Below are 22,854 nucleotides of genomic sequence, written 5' to 3' on the forward strand. Positions count from 1 at the left end.
GTGCGTGTGTAGGTGTGTGCGCGTGTGTGGGTTGTTGCGTTGCCTACAACTCAGGTATCCTCGTAATCGGTGGCATTTTAAAGAGACAGTAAATCTTTTATTTACTCCAACTAGACACACACCAATACATATTTACATACACATATGTATGTATGTATGTATATTTATGTATACAGGAATGAATTAATGCCACCATACACATATTACCGCCTTTATGAGCCGCTCTTTATTGCTTCCGCGCGGGATATCAACTACCGAAAAATCGAAGAAAACACACGAAGAAATAGTCGATCGCTGCAGACGATGGCGGTGATGGTGATGGTGACGACGCCGAACAGTAGTGCAACTAATTTGATGGAAAACAAAAACACAAACAACATTCAATTGAAATGAAAAGAAAATGAACTAAATGCAGACACACACACAAACACACACTATACATGCATACAAATGCATAAAGGTAAAAAATGATAAATGAAAAGTGTAATCATTTAACCAGAATTGTTGAAAGGCAAACACCCACATACACTTACAAGCAAATGCATGCCTACATATTCACATATGTGTGTACATATGTACATACAATGTACAAGTATGTACAACTTGTTTTTATTTTATACATTTAAATTTTTTCGTTTTTTTTTGTGATTTGCAGTTTTTTTCTTTTATTTCTTTATTCGTTATCTACTTACGCACACGTGTATACATAAATACATACATACATGCATTGAATTATATAGTTTTAAATTTCATTTTATGTTTTCATACATTTTTTACACAATTTATTTCTAATAATTTTACATAATTAATTATTTTTATGATTTAATTAAAGCTTTTATTTAGTTGGTGAATTACAACAAAACATACAACAAACATGTTGAATGGCTGGCAGTGCGCACAGTTGTATATATACATTTAAATACACACATACATACATAGTGAAATAAAATAATATTTTTATGCGTGTAAATATGTATGTACATATGTATGTGAGTTTTTTTAAAACTTTCTTCTTATAAAAAAAAAAATTATAGAAAAATTAAAACCCACTTATAAAGGTTATTTGTTTTATATTAATATTTTTTAATAAATTTTTTTTGCAAAATTTCCAATACAGCAGCTTAACAACAATTTCTGAACAAAAAAAATAAAAAATTAAATAACGCTTAAAAAAATCAGGAAATATAGGAAATACATTTGAAATTTTTAAATGTGTTAAATTCTTTATAACAACATTATTTCTTTTATTAAAACTTCTGTTGTTGTAACAAATTATACATTTTCTATATTTTAATTACATTAATGAAACAGAAAAAATTTCCGAAAAATATTTTTAATGTATAAATGGTTTTAATTTAATCTTTTATAACTTTTTTGTTAAACTACTTTTATTGAAATTTTTCAAGAAATAGTATCAATGTTTTTCAATATTAATTTAAAGCAAACTTTATTAATAGTTTTTGATTTTAATTTTTAAAAAATTTTTTTTTAATTACAAAATAGTTAATGTAACTAAAAGTTCCGTGTTTGTGAATTTTTTTAAAGTCTAATAAAATTTTATTAAACCTGTATAAATTTTAAACATTTCTTTTTAGGAAACTATACTAGCACTATTTAATATTCTACAAATTTTTTATTAAAATAATTTCAAATATTCATTTATTTTTTATATAAAATTAAAAATTAAATTTTTTTTAAATAAAGGCAGAACTTTTTTTTTAAATTATAACTAAAAATAATTTTTTTTTGATTTTTATAAATATTTGTTTTTTTAATTTTTGGTAATAATCAATGTGAAATTACAAATTAAAAAAACATTGATTATAACGAAAAGTTAAACACCTTATATATTTTTTATAAGTTTTCACAACAATTTTTTTTTGTTTTATTAAAAATTTTGCAGTATTTAAATAAAAATATAATATTTTTTTTAATAAAACCATACAAAATAAAAAGCGATATTAAGCAAATTTAAAAGTTATTGTAAATATAAAAAATTTAATTTTTTTTCTAATTTTAATAACTTTTTAAAATTTTTTTTTTTAATTTTAATAACTTTTTTTTTAGTTTTTTGTTTTTATTTTACTAAAAATTTAATAATTTTCAAATAAAAAAACAAAATAATCTTTATCAACAAAACCAAAAAAAAATGTTAAGAAAATGTAAAAAAATAAATATACATACTTACATATACGTACATATGTATGTATGTATATACTATTTTAAACAATAAATTTTTCTCAATTTTCTTCGTAAATAAAAAATTGTTTGAATAAAACATAGTATATTTTAAGACTTGCTTTATCCTTAAAATAAATATTTTTTTTTAAAATGTTAAACATTTTGTTTTAATTAAAAATTATTTTTATTTTAATTGTGCTCAATTAAACTAAAGTATATAAATTAATTTATGTGAAACTATAAATTTAAAAATGTTTTTCGATTTCTTTTTATTAACAAATTTTTATTAAATTAAAAAAGAAATATTTTTTTATCATTTTTTTTTTTTAAATTATCTACTTAAAAAAATTAAATACATATCTTTATAAATTTAATGTTTTTAAATTATCTACTTAAAAAAAAAATATTTTTTACTGAAGAGACAGATATTTTTTAACATTTTTCTTTTGTAAAAAAAATTGTAAAATCATTATTTAAACATTTTATTATGTAAACAATTTTAATATTATTTTTAGTTAGTAAATAGTGAAATTTTTAACATTTTTAAGCGAGTTAGTTGTTAACACCTTTTTGTATTGATATTATTATTTTTTTTTTACCAAAAGGTAATCGTAAATCAGATATTTATAAATTTTATAATAACTATTTTTTTTTAATTCAAGAAAAAAATCTATTACATATTATATATTTTTGAAGATAATTTTCAAAATGAAAAAAAATATATGTTTTTGTCTATAAATAATTTTTTTAAATTTTCATTATATATTTTTGTTTAGTACTTTATAATCAGTATTAATTTCAAAACTTTTATATAACAAATACATTTTCATTGACCAAAATTGTAACTATGTACATATATAGATAAAAGTTTGAAAGTTATTTTAAAATTTTTTTTAGAATATTTGTTTTTTAGCAAATTCCAAATCTTTTTGGAATAGTTAAGTAAAAAATAACATGAAAAACATAAAATAAAAAATTAATGCAAAAATATTTATTTTAAAATTTTAATTATTTATTTATACTATGTAAACATTCTTTGCAGCTAGTAAACATTTAAGAAGTATAACCAAAATTTTATTTAAAATTAATTATTAAAACTAGTTTAAAATTTGATTTATTAATTTTTTTTTCAAGTTAATACACATAAAACTAATATAATCAAAAATTACAATTAAATTTAAGAATTAAAATTATTTTCAAATTTAAATTATTATATTTTTTAACTAATAAAAATAAAAGGAATATAATCAAAATTAGTAATTGAAATTAATTATTAAAATTAGTTTAAAATTAAAATTTTTGATTATATTATTTCAATATAATAAGCTAATAAACATAAAAGGAATATAAGCAAAAATTCTAATTTTATTTAAAATTATTTGTTTAAAATTATAATTATTATTATTAAAAATTTTATTTAAATTGTAAAATATTGTGTTTTAAAAAAACTAAAATTTTATTTAAATAACTAAATCAAAAGAAAATAAATAAAAAAATTATAAAATAAAAAAAATTGTCTCATATTAAAAAAAAATAAGTCTCAAACAAATTTCTATTAAATTTTTTATTCGAAAATTTTTTTCCAAATAATATACTATATATGTATGTATAATATTTAAAAAGTGTTAAACAATATTTTACTCACCCTAATACGCAGGCACTCATATAGTACATATGTGTTCATATGCAACTGTGCCCAAAGCCAGTGCCCAGCTCATCAACACATTTTCGATTTATACATTAATTTGTTTTATTTTATTATTATTATTTTTCAATCAAAACATTTTAATTACTTTTAAGTTATCTACTCACAATAAAGTGTAATAATAGCAATATACTAGTAATATTTCTTGTAAACGTATTTACTAATTTTTTTTGTTTTTTCTTTTGAGTTTTTTTTTACATAGTTAACATTTTACATGTGTTTGCTTGAAAAAATCCTCGTGTTAAAACTAAGTCAATATATTATTTACTTGTAAAAATATGCTAAACAAAAATATTTTTTTTTTGTGTTAATATAGTATACTTATACAAATACGCACACGCACAAAAATCTGTATGTATGTGTGCGTGTGTATTTACATATAAAAAATGCAAGCGAACATTTGTCGTTGACTGACGGACAGCAGTAGCGCAACACAGCAGCTGAGCGCACACGCTTGTGTGCATATAAAATTTTCAAACCACCTCAGACACACATACATACGCCACGAACATATGCATGTTTGTTGGTAGGTGTGTACACTTGATAATCGTAGTAAATGCGGTGGCAGTCGGCGCATGCAACGTTGCATGCATTGGCCGCTGAAAAAAAAAATACAAAAAAGTAGAAAAATGCGCGTCATGGATCTTTAAGTAGTAAGCACAGTGGGTCGAGTTTGGTCGAAATTGTGTTAAAAAATTAATATCGAAACATTGCAGTAGAGAAAATTAAGGAAGCTGGATTTTGAAGTGGACAGTTAGGTCTGAATTGGTTTTGAAATTAAGCTGGCCTTGACTAGGTTTCAACTTGTAAGTATTTTGGGATTATGGGAGGGCCCAAAGTTTGGGTTATAGAAGCCAGTGCTCGACCGTTTGCAAAGCATATACCACTGTTAATTTCAAAAAGCTATTCCAAAGTCCCTCCAAAAGAGTTCAAAAACCGTCCAGACCACCAGTCAAAAATAACCAAAACAACCCCTTCCCACGACAGTCGGGTCTACGCACCCGGAACGGACCTGATTTTTTATTCGAACAAGGACTGTCTACTCGGCAGAATTCTGCCACTACAACAACAACTACAACCAGAACTACTTTGACTAACTCAGACATCTTCAGAAAAAAGCTCGATGGTCTAATATCTCGACCGCGCCAAAAATTTAAACTTCAAAAGCAGGTGAAAACATTCAAAGTTACACCACCAGTCCGAGTGAGACTTCCCGAGATTTTCCATATTTTTAAATTCATAGTCTTCAGTTAACAGAACTAACTAAGCAGCTTGCAGATATCTAGAACCCGCTCTTAATGTGGTCTCCAGTAGAAACAATCACAGTTTTGATCTAATATTTTTAAGTCTGTTCTTGAGGATGGCTCTGCTCCAGCCTGTAACAATAAACTATACTTAAGCTCCACTGAGTAACATCAAGACCTACAAATGTTTCTATATAAATTGACCAACAATACTCAATATCTCAAGACCCTCTTACTCTTCCACACAAAATCACGCACAAAACTCCACTCACCAGAGCAAGTCTTATAATATGAACACTGCCTTCAAAATAGATTTCAATCTTCAGACTCGAATGAGTTCTAAAGCAATTTACCAACCATATTTTCATATGACAACACTGTTCTTGGCAGTTATCTCTAATATGAAGGCAAATAGGCAAACACTAAATGTTGCATGTTCAGATAAGAAATGTTTGAGCTTCTTACCCAATGATATTCTGATATCCAAATAAATATACAAGAGCAGATACGCAGGTAGAAGAACGAGCGCAAGTCATCCAAGTCTAGAAGTAGAAGTTGTTGAAAGGGCACTTAATTACTTACAAAAAACAGAAAAATTGGATCGTTTAACAGCGTAATTGGAGAAGAGCTTAAGAATTTCTTGGAAGTAAACTTCAGTGCATGCACAGGTTCCAACTGACAAGATCTGCTGGGTAGCCAAAATGGTTAAATAAATATTTTATTTAAGAAACTAAGCGCGACAATGGCACGTGATAAGTTCGTTGATAGATCATGTGGTTTATAGAGAGATCGCTTAGTAATTCGAAGCAAATAATTGCAATCAAATAATGTAATGGAAATCTAAAAAAAAATTTTAATATTGAATAAAGATATATTGCTGAAATCCAATTCGAGGTAGATAACGGTGACCGGGCTTTCACCTTGACTCACCCATAAGTCAAAGTTAAGTAGGGATAGGTAGGTCTGACGACGAACCCAGTAGTATCACAATGGGTTCCTAAGGGTGATGATCGGTGGTAACACAATGTTAGGAACCCATTGTGATACCATCCATCATCACACATAGGAACCCATTGTGATATTACTGGGTTCGTCATTACACCTACCTCTCCTACTGATAATATGATATCTGATAAAACCGAGACTAAAATCCCTCCACTCTATGTACATCCTTTCTGAACCACGCAGAGCTTTTGATGAAGCTCATCAGTATGAAAAGGTTTCTCTGCAAAATCTACGAAACGTTGTCAAGAAGCCTTTGAAAGTTAAGGCAGAGAGGAAAAGGTTATAGACAAGATGCCTCCAACAAAAATAATGGAAAGAAAGGGTGAATGTAGTGAAAGCCGAAAGATGTGTTAACAATGAGCTCTTAAGTCCAAACTGGTCAAAAACATTTTCAATAACTTGTTTGGAAAATAATGTGAATTGAGATCAAGATTATTTTATTAAACTTGTCAGATCTCTATTTGAGCCAGAAAGCTTTAAGTCACTATTACATATATTCTATTAGAAAATTCGTCACATGAACTCTCAATCCTCTTGAAGCAAACCTTTCGATTATATAGATATCTTACAAAATATATGTCTTCTGAAGGTTCACCTCAATTTTAAGTAGGTTTTTTATGGGTGATGATGGATGATTTCTTATAGGCAATGATAGATTTGTCCACTTACAAAGGCAGGCTAAGATTGAAACGCATTCTGTCGAATTTCCCCACTTATTTGGGTTACTCGGCATTCAAGCTTGGTTTCTATAGCATTTTATTTCTAATAATGCCAGGATATCCATTATTACGCTCAGTGAGAGTTTACTGAATGAATCACTCCCTGCATTTCCATCAAATAACCAAGTAGTTCTAGTAAAGGTTGTAGGTTAGGTTTGAAGTAAGTAGTGAGCAAATCTCACGAATTTTGTTGACTACTTACATCAGAAATAAATGGTAACAATAATAATTTGAAACATTCTAAAGAATCGCCATTAAAATGTATATAATTCCCATTTCCATTGGGAAAGGATACTTCTCAAAGTTGTCACCCCTCAGCCTCAGCTGCCATTCGCTGCCGGCATCCGCTTGCGTAACGTATCAAAATTTTACTATAAATAATTGCAGTTTATAACTTTTTGCTTCAGCATCTAAAGTAACGACATTGTTGTTTGTGTATTCCCTATTTATGCATGTGATTTTTATTCTTCAGTATTTAATTTTTATTATTATAAATAAATAATTATTTAAATTTTTCTCCAAAAAAAGAACAAAATACATTTTGCGCACACATTTATATACATACAATTATCCATTCATAAGTATATGGTATACTCCAATATATGTGTATATATATTTCTAAAAGCCAAATCGACAATTTCACATTTCCTCTACTATCTTTTACTAGACACAATACAGTTATATAATTTTAGTCAAATGCCCGTACGCTTAATTCTGCTTCAAGTTAATTAGTTATATATATCTTTATTTGGTATATGTATATATGCCACTTTAGTATGTACTTCCTATGTAAAACTATATTTACCATAAGACTTGGTGATCAGTACTTGTGTGTGTGTGTTTCTTTGTGTGTATGTTCGTAAATGTGTTACTCATTGCTTTCGTAACTCGAAAACCTAGTAAAACCATGGACCAACGCTCTTGCAAAAAATCGCGTAAATGCAAATAATTATATATTAATATATGTATTTATATATATTCTTAAAAAAAATTACTTAAGCCACATTAAAAGCCAAATTTAGTGTACCAATTTCATATTATTAAAATTTAAAAATTGCTGGAAATACATATATCTAAATTTTGTTGCAAATATTAATTTTTGTAAAAAAGCCACGTCATAGCTCTAATTTTAAGAAATTAAATTAAAAAAAATTAATTTTAATTAAATTAATTAATTTTTTTCAATTTTAATTAATTTTTTTTAATTTAAGTCTTTTATTCGTAACTTTTTATGATTTTTGAGCTAATATTTTTCTATTATTTAATTGAAAACAAATTTTATTGAAATAAACACGCGAATTTTCGTCTGTGCTTTGTTTAGTATAAAACATACATTCCTAAAAAAAAATTTATTGAAATTTGAAAGTTCAATGAGAAAATTTAATAAAAATATTTCAAAAAAATAATTAATTATAATTAAAAAAGTTAATTAGTTCTAATTAAATCTAAAAATTAAAAAAATTAATTAATTCTAATTAATTAAAAGCATAACAGTTTGACAATAATAATTAAATAAGCATTATGGCTTGATGAAAAAAAAAATAGTTAAACTAACTATAATTAAATTTATTTTACATACGTAATTTCTGTTAATAATTACAATTAAAAACCGATTGCAACTCGGAGAAAAAATAATTAATAATAGTGAATTATTTTTCAGCTCAATTTTATTAATTAAATTAAAATTAATTATAATTAATTAATTATTTTGGGTTGTAAAGTTGTTAAAATTAATGAATTTTAAAAGCAAATAATTAAATAAAATTAATTTGAATAATTTAACTTTAATTTATATTTTTTTATTTGAAAAAACAAAAGAGAATTGGAATATAAATATTTATTAAAATAATTTAATTTATTTCAAATTGCTTTAGTTTTTGTAAATAGGGAACTAAACATTTTTTTTCCTGAAATATTTTCTTTTAAATATATGTATATCAATACTATTTTTTATTTAATAACCAAAAAAAATTAAATAAACTAATTTTTTTTTTTCTGTTAATTTTCATTATTAAAAATAGCCTCTCTTTTATTCGTGAGGTGTTAAAAAATTATGTTATATTGTTTTAATTCTTACAAAATTTATTTATTTCGAAAAGTAAACTGGAAATAATATTAAAATAGTTTGAAAATTTATTTTAATAAATAATTTTTTTATATATTTTCTGATAATAAAAACTGAAAAAAGCTAAAACAAATTTTTAAAATTATTCCAAATTAAAAATATTTTAAATAATTAATAATAAAAAATTTGGATTGAAAAAAATAAAATTATTTAAGAAAATTAAAAATTGAACAAAAATTTTTTTTTTAAATAGTTAATAATTAAACATTTGTTCAATAAATTCAAAGAAAAAAATTTAAATTATTTAAAAAAATAAAGAAGTAATGTAAATAAAAAGAAAAAACTAAATGTTAAAAAAAATTAATAAATTTAAAAATCGATTAAAAAAAATTAGTAAATTTAAAAATATTTTTTTTTTTAAATAATTAATAATAAAAAATTAAACTCGAATAAAAACATTACAAATAATTTTTTAATAAATTATTTTTTCCATAAATTCTATAATATGGAAAACTTAATACAAAAAAAAAATAGATATATTATTCAAAAAATTAAATTTCTTTTAATTTGTTGAATAAATTCTAATAAAAATTAATAAAGGTTTATAATGTTTCAAAAAAATTAACAGTTCAAATAAAAAACTTTTTATTATTTTAAAAATTAAGCTAACAAATTACAAAAATCTAATAAATAATAGAAAAAATAATTAATAATTAATTTAATAAATCATTTTTTTCCCTCAAATACTATAATATTGAAAATTTAATTAAAAGAATTGATATATTATTTTAAATTAATAAATTGTTTTTTTTTTTATATAAAATTAATTTTTTAATATTATGAAAATTTTATGATTATATTCAAACAAAAAAAGTTATGTTATTTTTTTAATTTATTCACTCAAAAAATAATAAAAAATATTAAATAAATTAAGTAAAAGTAAAAAGCATATTTATTAAAAAAAAAATATTTTTCATTTAAATAAATATTTGTTTATATTAGTATATCTATAAATATTTTTTATATTTTGAATATATTGAATTTTTTTTTAGAAATGCGAAATAAACAAAATTTAAATTATTTATTTTTTTATTAAAAAAAAATATTTAAATATTATTTTCATTCGCATTTTTAATTATTTCGTTCAAACCATTTCAATACTAATTTTCAAAAACTTACCTAACTATTTTTAAATTATAAGGCAATTAAAAAAAAATAATAATATATGTATAAATTGGTGAACAAAAAAATGCTTAATTTTTGCTTTCAAACAAATTTTATAAAAATTATTTTAGTTATATTTTTTATTTTTCAATATCAACACTAATTATTTGGCATTCTTTTTTACATTTCTTCACACTGATTTCTAAATTACTTTTAAGTTTTCATTAATTAATTAGTGGTGTGCTCGTGTTTGAACGAAAGCTAATTTTAGTGTTCGTCACTGTAAGTAACGGTTTTGCTTGACATCTATGTAAATAATTGTTGGCTAAATGCTGAAATTTCTACATACAAACTGTATTTACATTCACATATGTATTTTTCATTGTAATATTCAAAAACAGTTTCAATTATATTTATATCTTTGGCTTTTTTATTTACACTTATCGAATTTTAAACTTTTACAATATTTTTCTGATGTTTTCTTTATTCATATTGAATACAATCTTGAGCTTTAATTTAATATTTTTACAGCTTAATTTAAAATAAATGTTTTCTAATATACATTTCCTTTCATCGCTTTTTCATTTCAAATTCATGCTCCTGTTATCTTTTTCCAACATCTTGTCTGATTTACTTTTGCAAACTATTTTGCTTCCCTTTAAAATACTCCGTATATCAGTTCTAGTGCTTTAGTTCTCCTGCTCTCAGTTTTACTTGACATGATTTTTTTCATTTGGTTTGCTTAAAAGTATTTGTATATCTACTTAATATGCCTTATAATGTAATCAGTTGCAGTGACCTTTTTCATTACATTTATCCAATTCTATTTATTTTAAGTTTTTTATCTTCTATAATTTTTACGTGGCAGCCAAGTCGTTCTCTTCGACACTCTGACACGCCTTTTCTCAATTTTCAGTATTTTTCTCCACTTTCTGTTCCATATTTTTACTCAATGTAGTAACTGAAACTACGCTTGCGTTTGCTCCCTATAGTTTTCAATCTTAGTTACCCGGATTTTATCCAACGATCGATGGAATATTCAAGAGCCGAAATCCATCTGGAAAAATTGTAATGAAAAAGTTAAGAAATATTTTTTTATACATAGTTGTAAAGTATTTTTTAATAAGACTTTCTGTGGATAATTCCTATGACAGAACTGATACTCCAAAAATTCTTAGGCTTGTTGTTATTGAAGCTGATCTTCGAATGAAATACTGGTAAGAAATTGGTTGGAAGTAACGAAAGCATTGCACTTGGTTTGGCACCATTTGGAAGATGTTCTAGTTTTTCTTTCAGAACCTCTAGTTTCCCTAAGGTTTTCAGAGTTTTTTTTTCTGAAACTGCCTTCATTTAAGTTACTGGCTTTACTTTCCTTAATACCTACACAAACACTAAAGAAACAATATAATACAAAATCAGGAAATTAAATAGAATACAAAGAGCAACCTGTGCAAGGATTACCAAATGTGTTTGTGAACCAGCTAAACCTAAGTAAATCAAACTAAATCTTCACAAGGTTAGATGTCAATAGACCCTTTCGCGTAAGTTTATCATCTAGATGTGAATGGAGAAGACATTAAGTTGGAATACTAAGCCCACGGGTCCAAAATGAAATGCGGAGTAGAGGTGAGAGGTATACTCCAATGATCTTTACATCTCTCTTTCTATCCGTCTACCAAACTCTGCTAGCATCTTCAAAGAGGAAGGATTAGGTATAGAAGGTCACTGAAGTTATATTGAATAACTATGGGAAGATACAGAAAGCAATCAAGTATAGGGATAGCCAGGCGCCATTGTTAGCCTCATCGACATCACAGATTGATTCCAATGTAGTCAACACTTACAGGAGGGCTTTAAGCGCACTGGCAGGTCAACTACATTTGTCCACAATTTGGGTACCCAGCGACACAGGAACATTTTCGGTTATGAGGTCCAACAAAACTGAATCAAAATGGCGCATCTAGCTTTAATTCAGCACATGAGGGCAGTACTCTTACCTAAGTACCTCCCAATACAAAAACCTCTATTATTATTCCGAAGGCAATAAAACTTGTCAGGATGTGTACTTTAAAACACATAAATAAAAAGTCGTAGGGAAGGTTCTAAATATATTTTTGTCATATAAATCAAGACTTTTGCTCCTTTTCCAATCTTCTCTCAACACCTTCACATAAACTCACCTCTTTTTATCCATTTCCGATTCGGTGCAGAAATAATAATGTCGCAATTTGGTCTCTGGCGGTATAATCTCGAAGGAATTTTTCTTGCCTGAGGCATTTGTCGACATCGATGATACCTTATAGCCATGCAGACAAGCCATACCTAGAAAAACGAATAATAAACGAAGATGAGATGCCAACTCAAAGAGAAAAGGGAGCAAAGCAGAGAAGAGGAGACATGTTGTATAAACAAACAAACATTTAAAGCGCACCACACACAAAAATCCAAAACAAAGCGAACACAAAATTACATGAACACAAGACTTGAAGAATACTTGCAGACAAAGAGTACAAATATTTTCCATTAACGCCGACCGAAACACTCACCAAATGCCGTCTTACTATTAGCGTCCTGATAGAAATACAAACAAGCATCCTTCAGCACACAGTAGCGCTTCGACCAGCCACACCAGCGGGAGCCCAATTTCAACAGGTAACCGAAACAGTCCGGACGTGTAATGCTGCACGGCGGTTGGTAGAGATTGTGTGCGCTGCAGGCAGTCGAAGCAAGTGCCACGAAAAGAGAGTTGAGAAATTAATAGTTGCACAAAAAACAGAAACGAGATTAGAATTTCTCGGTAATTTCGATTTAAAATTGTCTAAAAAAAACTGGTCAACCCACCTATTATCCAGCCAGGGTGTGCCCTGTGTAGCCGCTTGTTTGAGCAACTTAATCCAACGGCTGGACAGCTCCTCCGTATCGGCGGCCACATACAATGGTATGCCTTCGCCGGAGTCAATTTTGAAGGCGTACGGCTTACCGACCTCAGGCGGGCAGTGATCAACTGTATGCTTGGCCATGATCATAGCGCCAACAGGTTGATTGTCCTACAATGCCAAATAAAAGTATAAAACATATTAAATTTCAATAAAAAAATAACATTTCCACTCACATCTTCGGTTTTATAATAGTACAAACAGTTATCCGGTCGCAGCGAGAACCAGCGACGCACCCATTTTTTCGTATTCGGTGCACCCTTCGCTTGGCCACTCTGTCGCCACAAATAGCCGCTAAAGATCGGTTGACTCGGCGGCTCTTGTTGCTCGTGCATGAGCACACCGATTGTGCGCGCCACCTCCAGTTCGAGTGTCTCACAACCATCGTGTGCGATCTTCACCACTTCGGTATGATGTTTATCCAAGACCTCCACGCCATTCACCGATATGATTATATCGCCTACTTCGAGTCCAGAGCTCTCAGCCGGTGTTTCGGGTTCAATAGCGGCCACCACGACCGGTTTCGAGCCATGTATGCGAAAACCAAATTCGCCAGACTCACTCTTAACCACAATCGTTTTGTCAACACCTTAAAGAGCGCAGAAAAGAAAGAATAGTAGCATAGAAAAATATTCTACTAATATTTTTTATAATACAGTTTTGAAAAATTATTGCTGTTTAAATGAATAACAATATTCTTAATTAATATGTGGCCCTTCTGTACCCCTTTCTCCCGCTGTAATCTTTGAAATCACATGCGATTCGCGCGCCCATACCAAGAGCATTAATTTCAGCAGATCCTCCAGTTTTCGTCTCAAGGAATCCGACGAGGAGTTTGAGGTTATTAGTTCTGTGAAGTAAATTTTGCGTTTTACAACCGATGAAAATAACATAAGAAATCAAGCAGCATACCAATCATCGTACTGGGTGTTTTGAGACGAGTTTTTGTTCATCTTTGCCGATCTATAGTGTTTTAATTTTTTATTAAAGTTTGATATTTAAAGATTTTTTTATTTATTTAATAATATTTATTTGTTTTTTTTCCAAAGTTGATTTTTCGTTTTTAGTTTTAATGGGTTTCTTTTGTTTTTCTTATTGTCTTATATCTTTTTTAACTATTCTTCAAGTCTCTTATTACATTACTTTTTATTCTTTAATCCAAGTGATGCTTCTACATAAGTCCTTTTTTGTTATGAATAAGCTATGATTATTTCGATTTATTTCCAGCAACAGAGAATTGTTCCATAGAGCACAATTATGTTGTTCTATGAAATAGTCTTATGAGAGTAACGGATTTTCCAATAGGTACGCTACAAAAGTAGACCGACCACGGAAAGATATACGATACGATCTAGTGGAAAATTTTGAATCCAAAGGTCTTTCACACGTCGTTCTCAAGCTTTGGAGTTCTCTGTGACGTCGTTATGGCGAATTTTTCGAAAAGAACTTGGCCCACAGCTTTACAAGATCAAATTGACAACCGAAAATTTTTGGCTCGAATTATCACCCGATTCCAGCCAAAAATTGGACTTGGACAATATGTGGTTCCAACAGCACGCTTTATGCTTGAAAACCGTGGAAAATTTTTGGTTTCAGCGTCTGGACTTCTGCAAAAGAAACTCTCTCTTATTGACAGACCCGTTACATATATATTTTTTATGGGGTCTCTGTCGCTCCCTTTTGTGCATAACAAAAATCGTGGCAAACTTTATTTACCGTAAATACTTGTAGGAAACTTTGTAATTAATTTTTTAAAAATTTTCCTGAAAAGCAAATGGCGTCTAATCAGGTGCCTTTTGTAGAGATTCGCGGCTAAAAATACATATATATACATTTTTTTCAGTTTCAAATATAAAGAATTCAATGAAGTCCCAAAATATAATAATATGAGGTTAGAATTTAAAATTCAATACAATGTTCCAGTAGAAAAGATTACTAATACTATGAATTCTATATTTTCACTACCCATTTTATACTCCACTGATATACAAGGAGGTAACTCTACTATTGAGTAAGACATTTTCACTCAGCTCAAAGTGAAGACCGTTCAAAAATGTTCCTTAAGTCCCAGCCGGCTTAAGTGAAAAAATTCTATTTCGGTTATTAAGCGAGATTATTAATGAGACTCGGTAGACTTGTTATCTATGGTCCTAAAGTGTTGACCGGAAACGAAATTTTCATTGAAAATTTTGGAAAGGAAATATTCCGCAAGCCTACAGTTTTACTACTTGCGAGAGTGTCTAATATTCGACTAACTTCCTCATTTATTTGTGCTGGAATTAGAGAATTAGAGGTCAAGAGCACGAAAAAAGCTCTCCCGCCTTAGTATTTTGACACTTTTCTAAATTTATTTTCCACGTTTTTGTCACTATATTGAAGGCACATTATAAATTTTCAACACTTTTCTATACAAATAACTATATTTTTGTTATTTTTTAAATAATTTCGATTTTCATTTTAGTATATTCAATTAATTTCGCCAACAATTTCACCGCAAAAGAATACACAATTCCCAATTTCGCCCTTCCTCGACACTTGACGCCTTTGTCAATGAACCACTGACCGCTCGACCGCCCGATATCTATGCGTAACTCACTCGCCACGGTGCCTTGGCTCGCGCGCTAATTAATCTTATCGACTATTTTTAAAACGCACAATCAAAGTGTATAGGGCTCTAAAACACAATGCCGACATTAGAAGCAACAATAACAATTACATATGTTTTGTGGCGAAATACAACTCAATCACTTTACTTTTGCCAAAAAATGGCTTCCTACGTATGGGACGCAACGCACAACTCACGTTCACGCGAAACAAGTGGCCAGACGCTACTACACGGCTTTGCGCTCGCACATTGCGCATTTCGAAAATTTCTAAAATCACGTCACGCATTTTCCTACTATAAAAGTTGTTTTTGTAAATGCTCAAAATTTGTATTTTGTTCGCTGGCGCTCACGATTGCTCAGTGTTTCGTCTGCACGCCGTTCCAAAATTAGATATTCGAAGTAGATAGCAACAAAGTTGCGAAATTTGTGCGGTACGTGCTCTTATCCATTTCAGAATCGGCAAAAGTTAATAATTCGGCAATTGATTATTCAATTTATAGCTGTGGTACGAAAATCTAAAAAATTCTGATTTCAGAACTAAATCTGAATCTGGATTCATCAATTTGTACAAACATTTTTATAACTAGATTTCGAAATACGTTTTGAATATGTTTGAGAGCTTGGAAGATAAAAGTCCAAAAATAAAAAAAATCGATTTGTTTTATAATTTGAAAGTTTAACTATTCAAGAATATGTCTACAAGAGGATTTTTTTAATATTCAAATTATTTTCGGAGATATAGGCATTTTGCTTACCCGACATCTAAACTGGTTCGACCTGAACTGAATCCTTAAACGTATTTTTTCGAAACTGTCTTTTAGAAAACGCTACACACCGATTCTTTTTTTCCATAGGGACGCTACAAAAATAGACCGGTAGGGACAGCAAACGACGCCATATTTTTTCCCGCTCATTTGACATTTCTCTTCAGTAAAATTTGTCATTTCATCATAGAAATATATACGATCCAACAACGATTCAAAATTTTAAAAATTTACTACCGAAATTCGGAATCAGTGGCCTCAACATTGGCGCTACGTCCAATTTCTGGTCGTCATAATCGTGCTATCAGATCAACAATTGAGCCTCTAGTGGAAAAGTTTCAATCCACGGGTGCAATACAAAATATTCCCATGCCAGTGAGTTAAAGAAATTCCCGTAGTGTCGAGAATATTTTAGTTTTTCTCAAAACTGACTTTTTCGGAACGATACCCACGATTTCTCAGGTTCTACTGGACCGATTTACTTGAAATTTTTATAGAATCTTCTTTATAAGCTTGTCTATGGTTGGAACTAGCCCCATCCCCAAATTTTTATTTTTATTATTTAAAAAAAAAATCGAAATAGTCAGAAAAAGTTATCCAAAAAACTTTTTTTTTTCAGGCAGTCGCCATTTTGTGAAAAAAAAAATTTCCCACTTTTCCGTAGTTCCGGCCATTGCGCCATTATTCTAGATTAATAATCTTTTTTTTTTGGTTTCAGATAACTAGGAGGGTTGAGGTCATGGGTATGGTCACGTGGAAATTTTTAGAGACCCCCACTTCATCAGCTCATAATTTTGAAATTTTTTACTTTTTTAGTTTTTAATTTTTTTCTGTACTCTTCTAAAAATAACAAATAACTAATAAAAAAAATGGATGGTAAAAATATTAATTTCCTTTTTTTACGACACTTTAAAAATTACCTGAAATTCATGCTTCTAGACCAGAATACCCCCTTAAACTTTGAAAAATTATAGAAACCATATTGCAGCATTACATTTTCTATAAAAAATGTGGTAATATTTAAATAAAGACTAATGGATTTTCAAGGTTTTCTTGAGATACTTGATGGATCTTAATACAAAGCTATTGGACAGTCTATGGCTAATGGCTACATCTTGTCAGTTCAAGTTCTTCTAAAATTCGTGACATATATTTAAACTATTTTTCACTTCATCATACTTTGCGTATCTATACTCTTAAACAAAAATTCTTAAATTAATCACCATTGGTTTCTTCTCTTTTCAGAAAAAACAAAACAACACTGGTGAGTCATATTACTATAATTTTGTTACTTCTCATTAAAACACGTAGTATTTTTTGATTGATACTTCTTTAAGTTAGAAATGTTTAACACTTTTATCACCATCACCATTTTGTTAAGAACATGTTCTTCTTACTATAAATCCATCATATTATATTCCTCGACGCTATTTTGAATGTCTAGATAATTCAATGAATCCATGGGTTTAATTTTCTCTGTCAAAGCAGAATTTCTAAGGATCTTATGGTTAGAAATCTGAGATCATCCACGTTCAAAATTTTTCATCGAGTCAAAATATTGACCCGACTAAAAACACGAAAAGCTACAGTTTAGTTGACTTAGTAAACAAAATTGATTCATAGAGATTCGTTTCTTCCTATCACAACCAGTTTACAATCAAGATTCGGTATTCCAGTAATTTTCTGGAGTTGGTTTCAAACCCTACTACAAATGTGGTTAGGTCTCTTTTGATTGGTGAAATCTCTTACAATAAGTTCTAAGAACTTACATAATTCCACAAGTTGGTTGAGAATTCTTGGCATATTTCGTACACGGTAATAGCGTACAATAACCTGTGAACGCACCCGAAAGAACTACTCTGTTCTATGAGATATACATATAGTTAAACTTACGAAAATTATTGTTTCGTTGGCGATGATACATTTCCAAGGTGCAACGTCGCTGCACCAAACGATGTAGTATGACTTGATACTTTGAGTGAAAACTGCGCTCCGACTCCGTTGATGGACGGCGATCACGTTGGCGATCTGCGTGAGAATAATGAAATATAAATGAAAACCACACGCAACAGACTCATAGAGCACGTACCGAAACTTTGGTGATTTAGCTGGGTCCAAACATCAGCGTCGGTGAGGCGTGAATAACGCGCAGGATCGTAATGACCACGATAAATAATCTGCTGGCTCTGCTCAACCGCTGCATCCGGCAGTACACATGGACTCGAACCGGCTGGACGTAAGCTTTGTGGACTACGTGAATGTACGCTCTCGCGACTGCGTTCTTCGCTCTACAAAAACGATAAAGTTTTATTATTGCTTTGAACTCGCTAAGACTTTGTAATACCCACCTTTGCGCGTATATTCTCCTGACGTGTCTTATAATGTCGACCACGTTCGCCTGCATGATAACGCTCTTCAGAGCGAAAACGTTTGTCCATCTTCTTATAAAGACGTTGCGTTGTTTTCGCAGTTACCGGTGAGTCTGCGAAGTCCGAGGGCGGTTTTACAATATCTTGTTCATGGTCATTTCCCATATAAGGCAGTGATTCGACAGAGTCGCCAGCCAATGCGCTTATATTTGTAGTCTGACCCTCTGTACCCTTACCGCAGTGCAGGCAATGACTGTGTGGCTCTTGCACGGGACCATCTGCTTCACTGTAGAACACCGAATCGGAGCCGGGCGAGACGGAGCGGAGCGATTCTATAGATTTCGCTTTCAGCTGACACACATCTGATGCAGATTTTGTAGTTTTGGCGGCCACAGCTGCCGTGGCAGTATGCGGCGTTGTGATTTTACTCGTCTTGCACTCCGTAACATGTATGTCCTCCCGTTCTTCCTCCTTCTTAACGCCAACACTGTAATCCAAGAGTTTCTCCGCGCTACCCGCTGTCGGCGGCATGCCATATAAATTCACCAAATTCTTTTGTCGCTTCGGGGTGCTATCATCGCGTGAACTCCGTCTAAATTGACGACGTATCTTTGGACGGAAACGTTTAATGCGATTCGGACTTGTAGTTTCAATGGCGTGCCCACTAGTGGTGGACTGTTTCTCTGTTATTTTCTCCTTTGTGGCTGCTGCAACTGCCGCAGCTATAGGCGTGGCGTGCGCACCGGCCATTGCGGATGCTGGCTTCTTAATCGGACTAGTGAGCGCGCGTAAATTCTCCTTTTCGATGTCTAGTTTCATTGTCGTCTTACGACGTTTACGTTCCTCATCGAGACGATGACGCCGTGACTTGATCACATGATCATCATCATGTGGACTCTCATAGTAGCCGGACGATGAGTAGCGTACCTCACTACGTTCATCATCCGATATGGACTCGGGCTTGATGCGTGGCTTTTCACGTACAGCGGACGGTTCGACGCTGGCGGTTGGCGCACCGACACTTTTCACGTGTAAAGCTTTGGTTGACGACGCTGCTGCCTTCCCAGCTGGCTCCACATGCTTCTCCGCATCCTTCGCAGATGGCGATGGTGTTGCCAACCCAGCGACATTATAGCTACCCGACGATGTGCTGCTAATCGAGTGCGAGGGTGAACGTTTCGCCTGCTCTGCTGTGGGCACAGGCGACTTCAGCTGCAGCTCGCGCTCAAGCTTATGCGGTTTAGTGGGTTTTTCATCATGCTGCAGTATATCCTCGGTCAACACTTCACCGCGCGTTGAGTAGAGTGAAGAGGCGCTCTCAAAGGATGAACCTTGCGTACGGTCAATCTGTGAACTTTGTGTCGACACTGGTGGTTTATGAAAACAGAGACAAAAGAGAGGAAGTACACGCTTAGTTAGCGTCTATATACAATCGCTCAGGGTTAATACACTCTAAGCGAGCATTGAACTAGGCTAAGAAGCATTACAGACACATATTTGGTTTTGTTTTTCTTTTGTGGTTTAATTTACAGAAGCGTTCATCAAGCAACAACAACAAATACCATACGAAAGTACTTAAATGCATATACACGCAATCAGCTAAGGACGTTTACAACAACACAAACATGTAATGTGACAGACCGTATGAGTGTACATATGTATGAGAGTGTGTGTGAAGAGAGCAGTTAGAGGAGAGCACAGCTAAAAGGCCTAATCGCTTGCGTGCGCGAGTGTGTGTGGCTGTGTGGGCTAAGTGCATACAAATAAGTCAGAGGATTATGTGCGGATTGGTTATATGTGTAATCTTTCGATGATGGATTGACAGCCGCTGAAAGATGGATGGATAATGAATAAGTAGCTAGTTTACGGTTGAGGCTGATATGCTGACGGTGGTTCGTGATGAGGATGGAGGTGAGGATGGAGATGATGATGAAGGATGGTAGTTAGTCGGTAGGAAACTAGTTACGTGGATGTTCGTGTCTTTCGTGTGTGCGTGTCTGTGTTTGTTAAGCAGCAAGGCACACTAATCTATTGATTGACTGTTCAATTGACACTTGTCGCTTTCAAACCTGGTACTTGTGTCGTTGATGATGAGCTTGTTGTTGTTGGTGGTGTCTTAATACCTGGCGTGCGCTTCGACGTGTCAGTACAAGTGGCATATTCGTCGGTATTCGTGCTGCACTCCGACACATCTGTGGTGTTATTGAACTTGTTGTTGCTGTTGTTGTTTAAAGTAGCTGCGACGGTCATGATCGCGTCGGTGACAGCACGCGTCTGCTGCACGTCTGATGTACGTCGTCCATCGCGTGTTAGTGGAGGTAGCTCCTGTACGATGCGTTTACTCGTGCCCGGCGATTTTTTGGGTGAGATCTCTTTGGCCAACGGTAGGCTGGGTGTGACTGCGATTGAGGGTGTGGTGATTTTCTGTGGCACCGTTAGCGTGGTCGATTTGGGCTCGCGGCTCGCTTGCGGTTGTTGTGTGATAAGCGCGCCGGATTTGGCGCTCTTAGCGGTGGTTGGTAGTGCGTTCACCGCAATGCCATAGGTGGGACTCTAAAAATAATGTTAAAGCAATAGTGTTATATGTGCTGTATACAGTTAGAACGCTAAACTCACCAAATCCACTTGTGTGTCCTCCAAATCCAATGCGTCCGTATCCACGGAGCTGCGTTGTTGGTGTTGCAGTAGTAGATTTTTCCGTCGCGTTGTTGGTGTCAGCAGCATATTCGCATTGGTGTATGCACCTTCGGTGCCTTCCTTCGGCGGTTCGGCAGTTAGGACTGTAACCTGCGACTCATTCCAAATGCCGTCTGAGTGATCGCGCGTCACGTCGTTCGCTAGGGAATCCGAGGATGGGTAAGTGGATGCATTTGCGAAGAGCAATTCCTCACGGCAAGGGCTTGGTGGCGCCGAAATGCCGTTACCTTTTTCAGGCGAGACATTTTGTTCATCCAAGCTCACGGAACGTTTTCGCATGCTGGCGCGTCGTTCGGCTGCCATACTCGGCGCACTTGCGGGCACATTCTCGTAAAGTGGATCGTGTTGATCGCTTTCTTCTTGCTTGGCTTTTTCGTCGTCTATATCTGTGGCTTGTTCCGGCTCCGCCTCATCCTCGTAGTCATCCTCACTGATGGAGGAACGTGGTTCGCCTGCTTGTAGTGCGCGACAGTTTTCACATTCTTCAACAGCTTTATGTTGTTTGCTTTCCTCAAGCTGCGCTACTGTTGGCGGTAGCGGCTTATAGATTGGTCGGTATTTAGCTTGTGGAATTTGTGCGCTCGCTTTCATCATAACATTTGGTTTGAAGTCGATAAAGATCTCTTTCTCATCACCGGAAATTTCCTCACTGCCGCCTATAACCGGTTTCGGTTTAATCTTCGAGCGGAAAGATGTGCGTGGACCGAAACCATCAATCAGTTTTTCGGTTTTTACATAAATTGGCATTGACTGGCGTCGTAAGTCATCGCGTCTGAACGGTGTGGGCGTAATATCAGCGTCTAGCGGTGGCAGTACGGCTACCATGGACTTACGTCGACTTGTATCTACAACTTCGGGTTCGGGTGCGGGCTCCGCTGTCAACGTGGAAGTAGATGTCAGGGGCTCGTCGGCGTCTTTACAGTACTCGCTAGGCGGTGGCAACAAATGCGGCTTAGAGAAGTCGAGCAAACCGCCATTACCGCCGTTAACACCTCCATTCGGCTCACCCATCAATTCCGTACACTCGGTTATGTGTTTACATATCTCATGTGCATGCAGTGGTTCACGTCGTGGCAGACTGTTCGAGCTGAAGCTGCTCTCGCGATGGAATGTGCAAGCGCGACGTGGCAAACTGTTGCTCTCGTAGTCGAAAGCGAGCGCGTCCTTAGGAAAATAGGGCATACTCTCCTCCGAGGGCAGTTGTGACGAGCGATGACTGTAGTAGGAAATTGTGTCAAGCGGTGGCGGTGGTTCGTAATAATTAATATTGTTTGGATCGCCGAGCTCCAGCGGTGACTTTGGCGGTTCTTCTGACTGAGTGCGATAAACAGCGTTATGATCGATAAAGTTTCTAAAAATAAGTTGATAAAAGATTAGAATTTATTATTTCGAGAAGAAT

At 32.5% G+C, this 22,854-nt stretch overlaps 1 protein-coding gene across 2 annotated transcripts in view; it reads right to left on the reverse strand.

Moving 5' to 3' along the window:
• Positions 1-10,091: 10,091 nt before the first annotated feature.
• LOC126753344 (uncharacterized) overlaps positions 10,092-22,854 on the reverse strand; it is a 28,274-nt gene continuing 15,511 nt past the window's right edge. Inside the window, exons 12-21 of one of the 2 annotated variants that reach the window (XM_050464708.1) lie at positions 21,375-22,806; positions 20,828-21,311; positions 18,738-20,125; positions 18,479-18,677; positions 18,283-18,417; positions 13,196-13,608; positions 12,925-13,130; positions 12,630-12,793; positions 12,264-12,405; positions 10,092-11,140 (exon numbers count right to left, since the gene is read on the reverse strand). In XM_050464708.1, coding sequence (XP_050320665.1) covers positions 11,089-11,140; positions 12,264-12,405; positions 12,630-12,793; positions 12,925-13,130; positions 13,196-13,608; positions 18,283-18,417; positions 18,479-18,677; positions 18,738-20,125; positions 20,828-21,311; positions 21,375-22,806 — 4,615 coding nt within the window. In that variant the 3' untranslated portion in view covers positions 10,092-11,088. Of the gene's footprint in view, positions 11,141-12,263; positions 12,406-12,629; positions 12,794-12,924; positions 13,131-13,195; positions 13,609-13,743; positions 13,928-18,282; positions 18,418-18,478; positions 18,678-18,737; positions 20,126-20,827; positions 21,312-21,374; positions 22,807-22,854 lie in introns of those variants that run through there. The other variant, XM_050464709.1, reaches the window with a different exon arrangement.

The sequence above is a fragment of the Bactrocera neohumeralis genome, chromosome 3 (genome assembly GCF_024586455.1).
Source record: "Bactrocera neohumeralis isolate Rockhampton chromosome 3, APGP_CSIRO_Bneo_wtdbg2-racon-allhic-juicebox.fasta_v2, whole genome shotgun sequence".
Lineage (NCBI taxonomy): Eukaryota > Metazoa > Arthropoda > Insecta > Diptera > Tephritidae > Bactrocera > Bactrocera neohumeralis.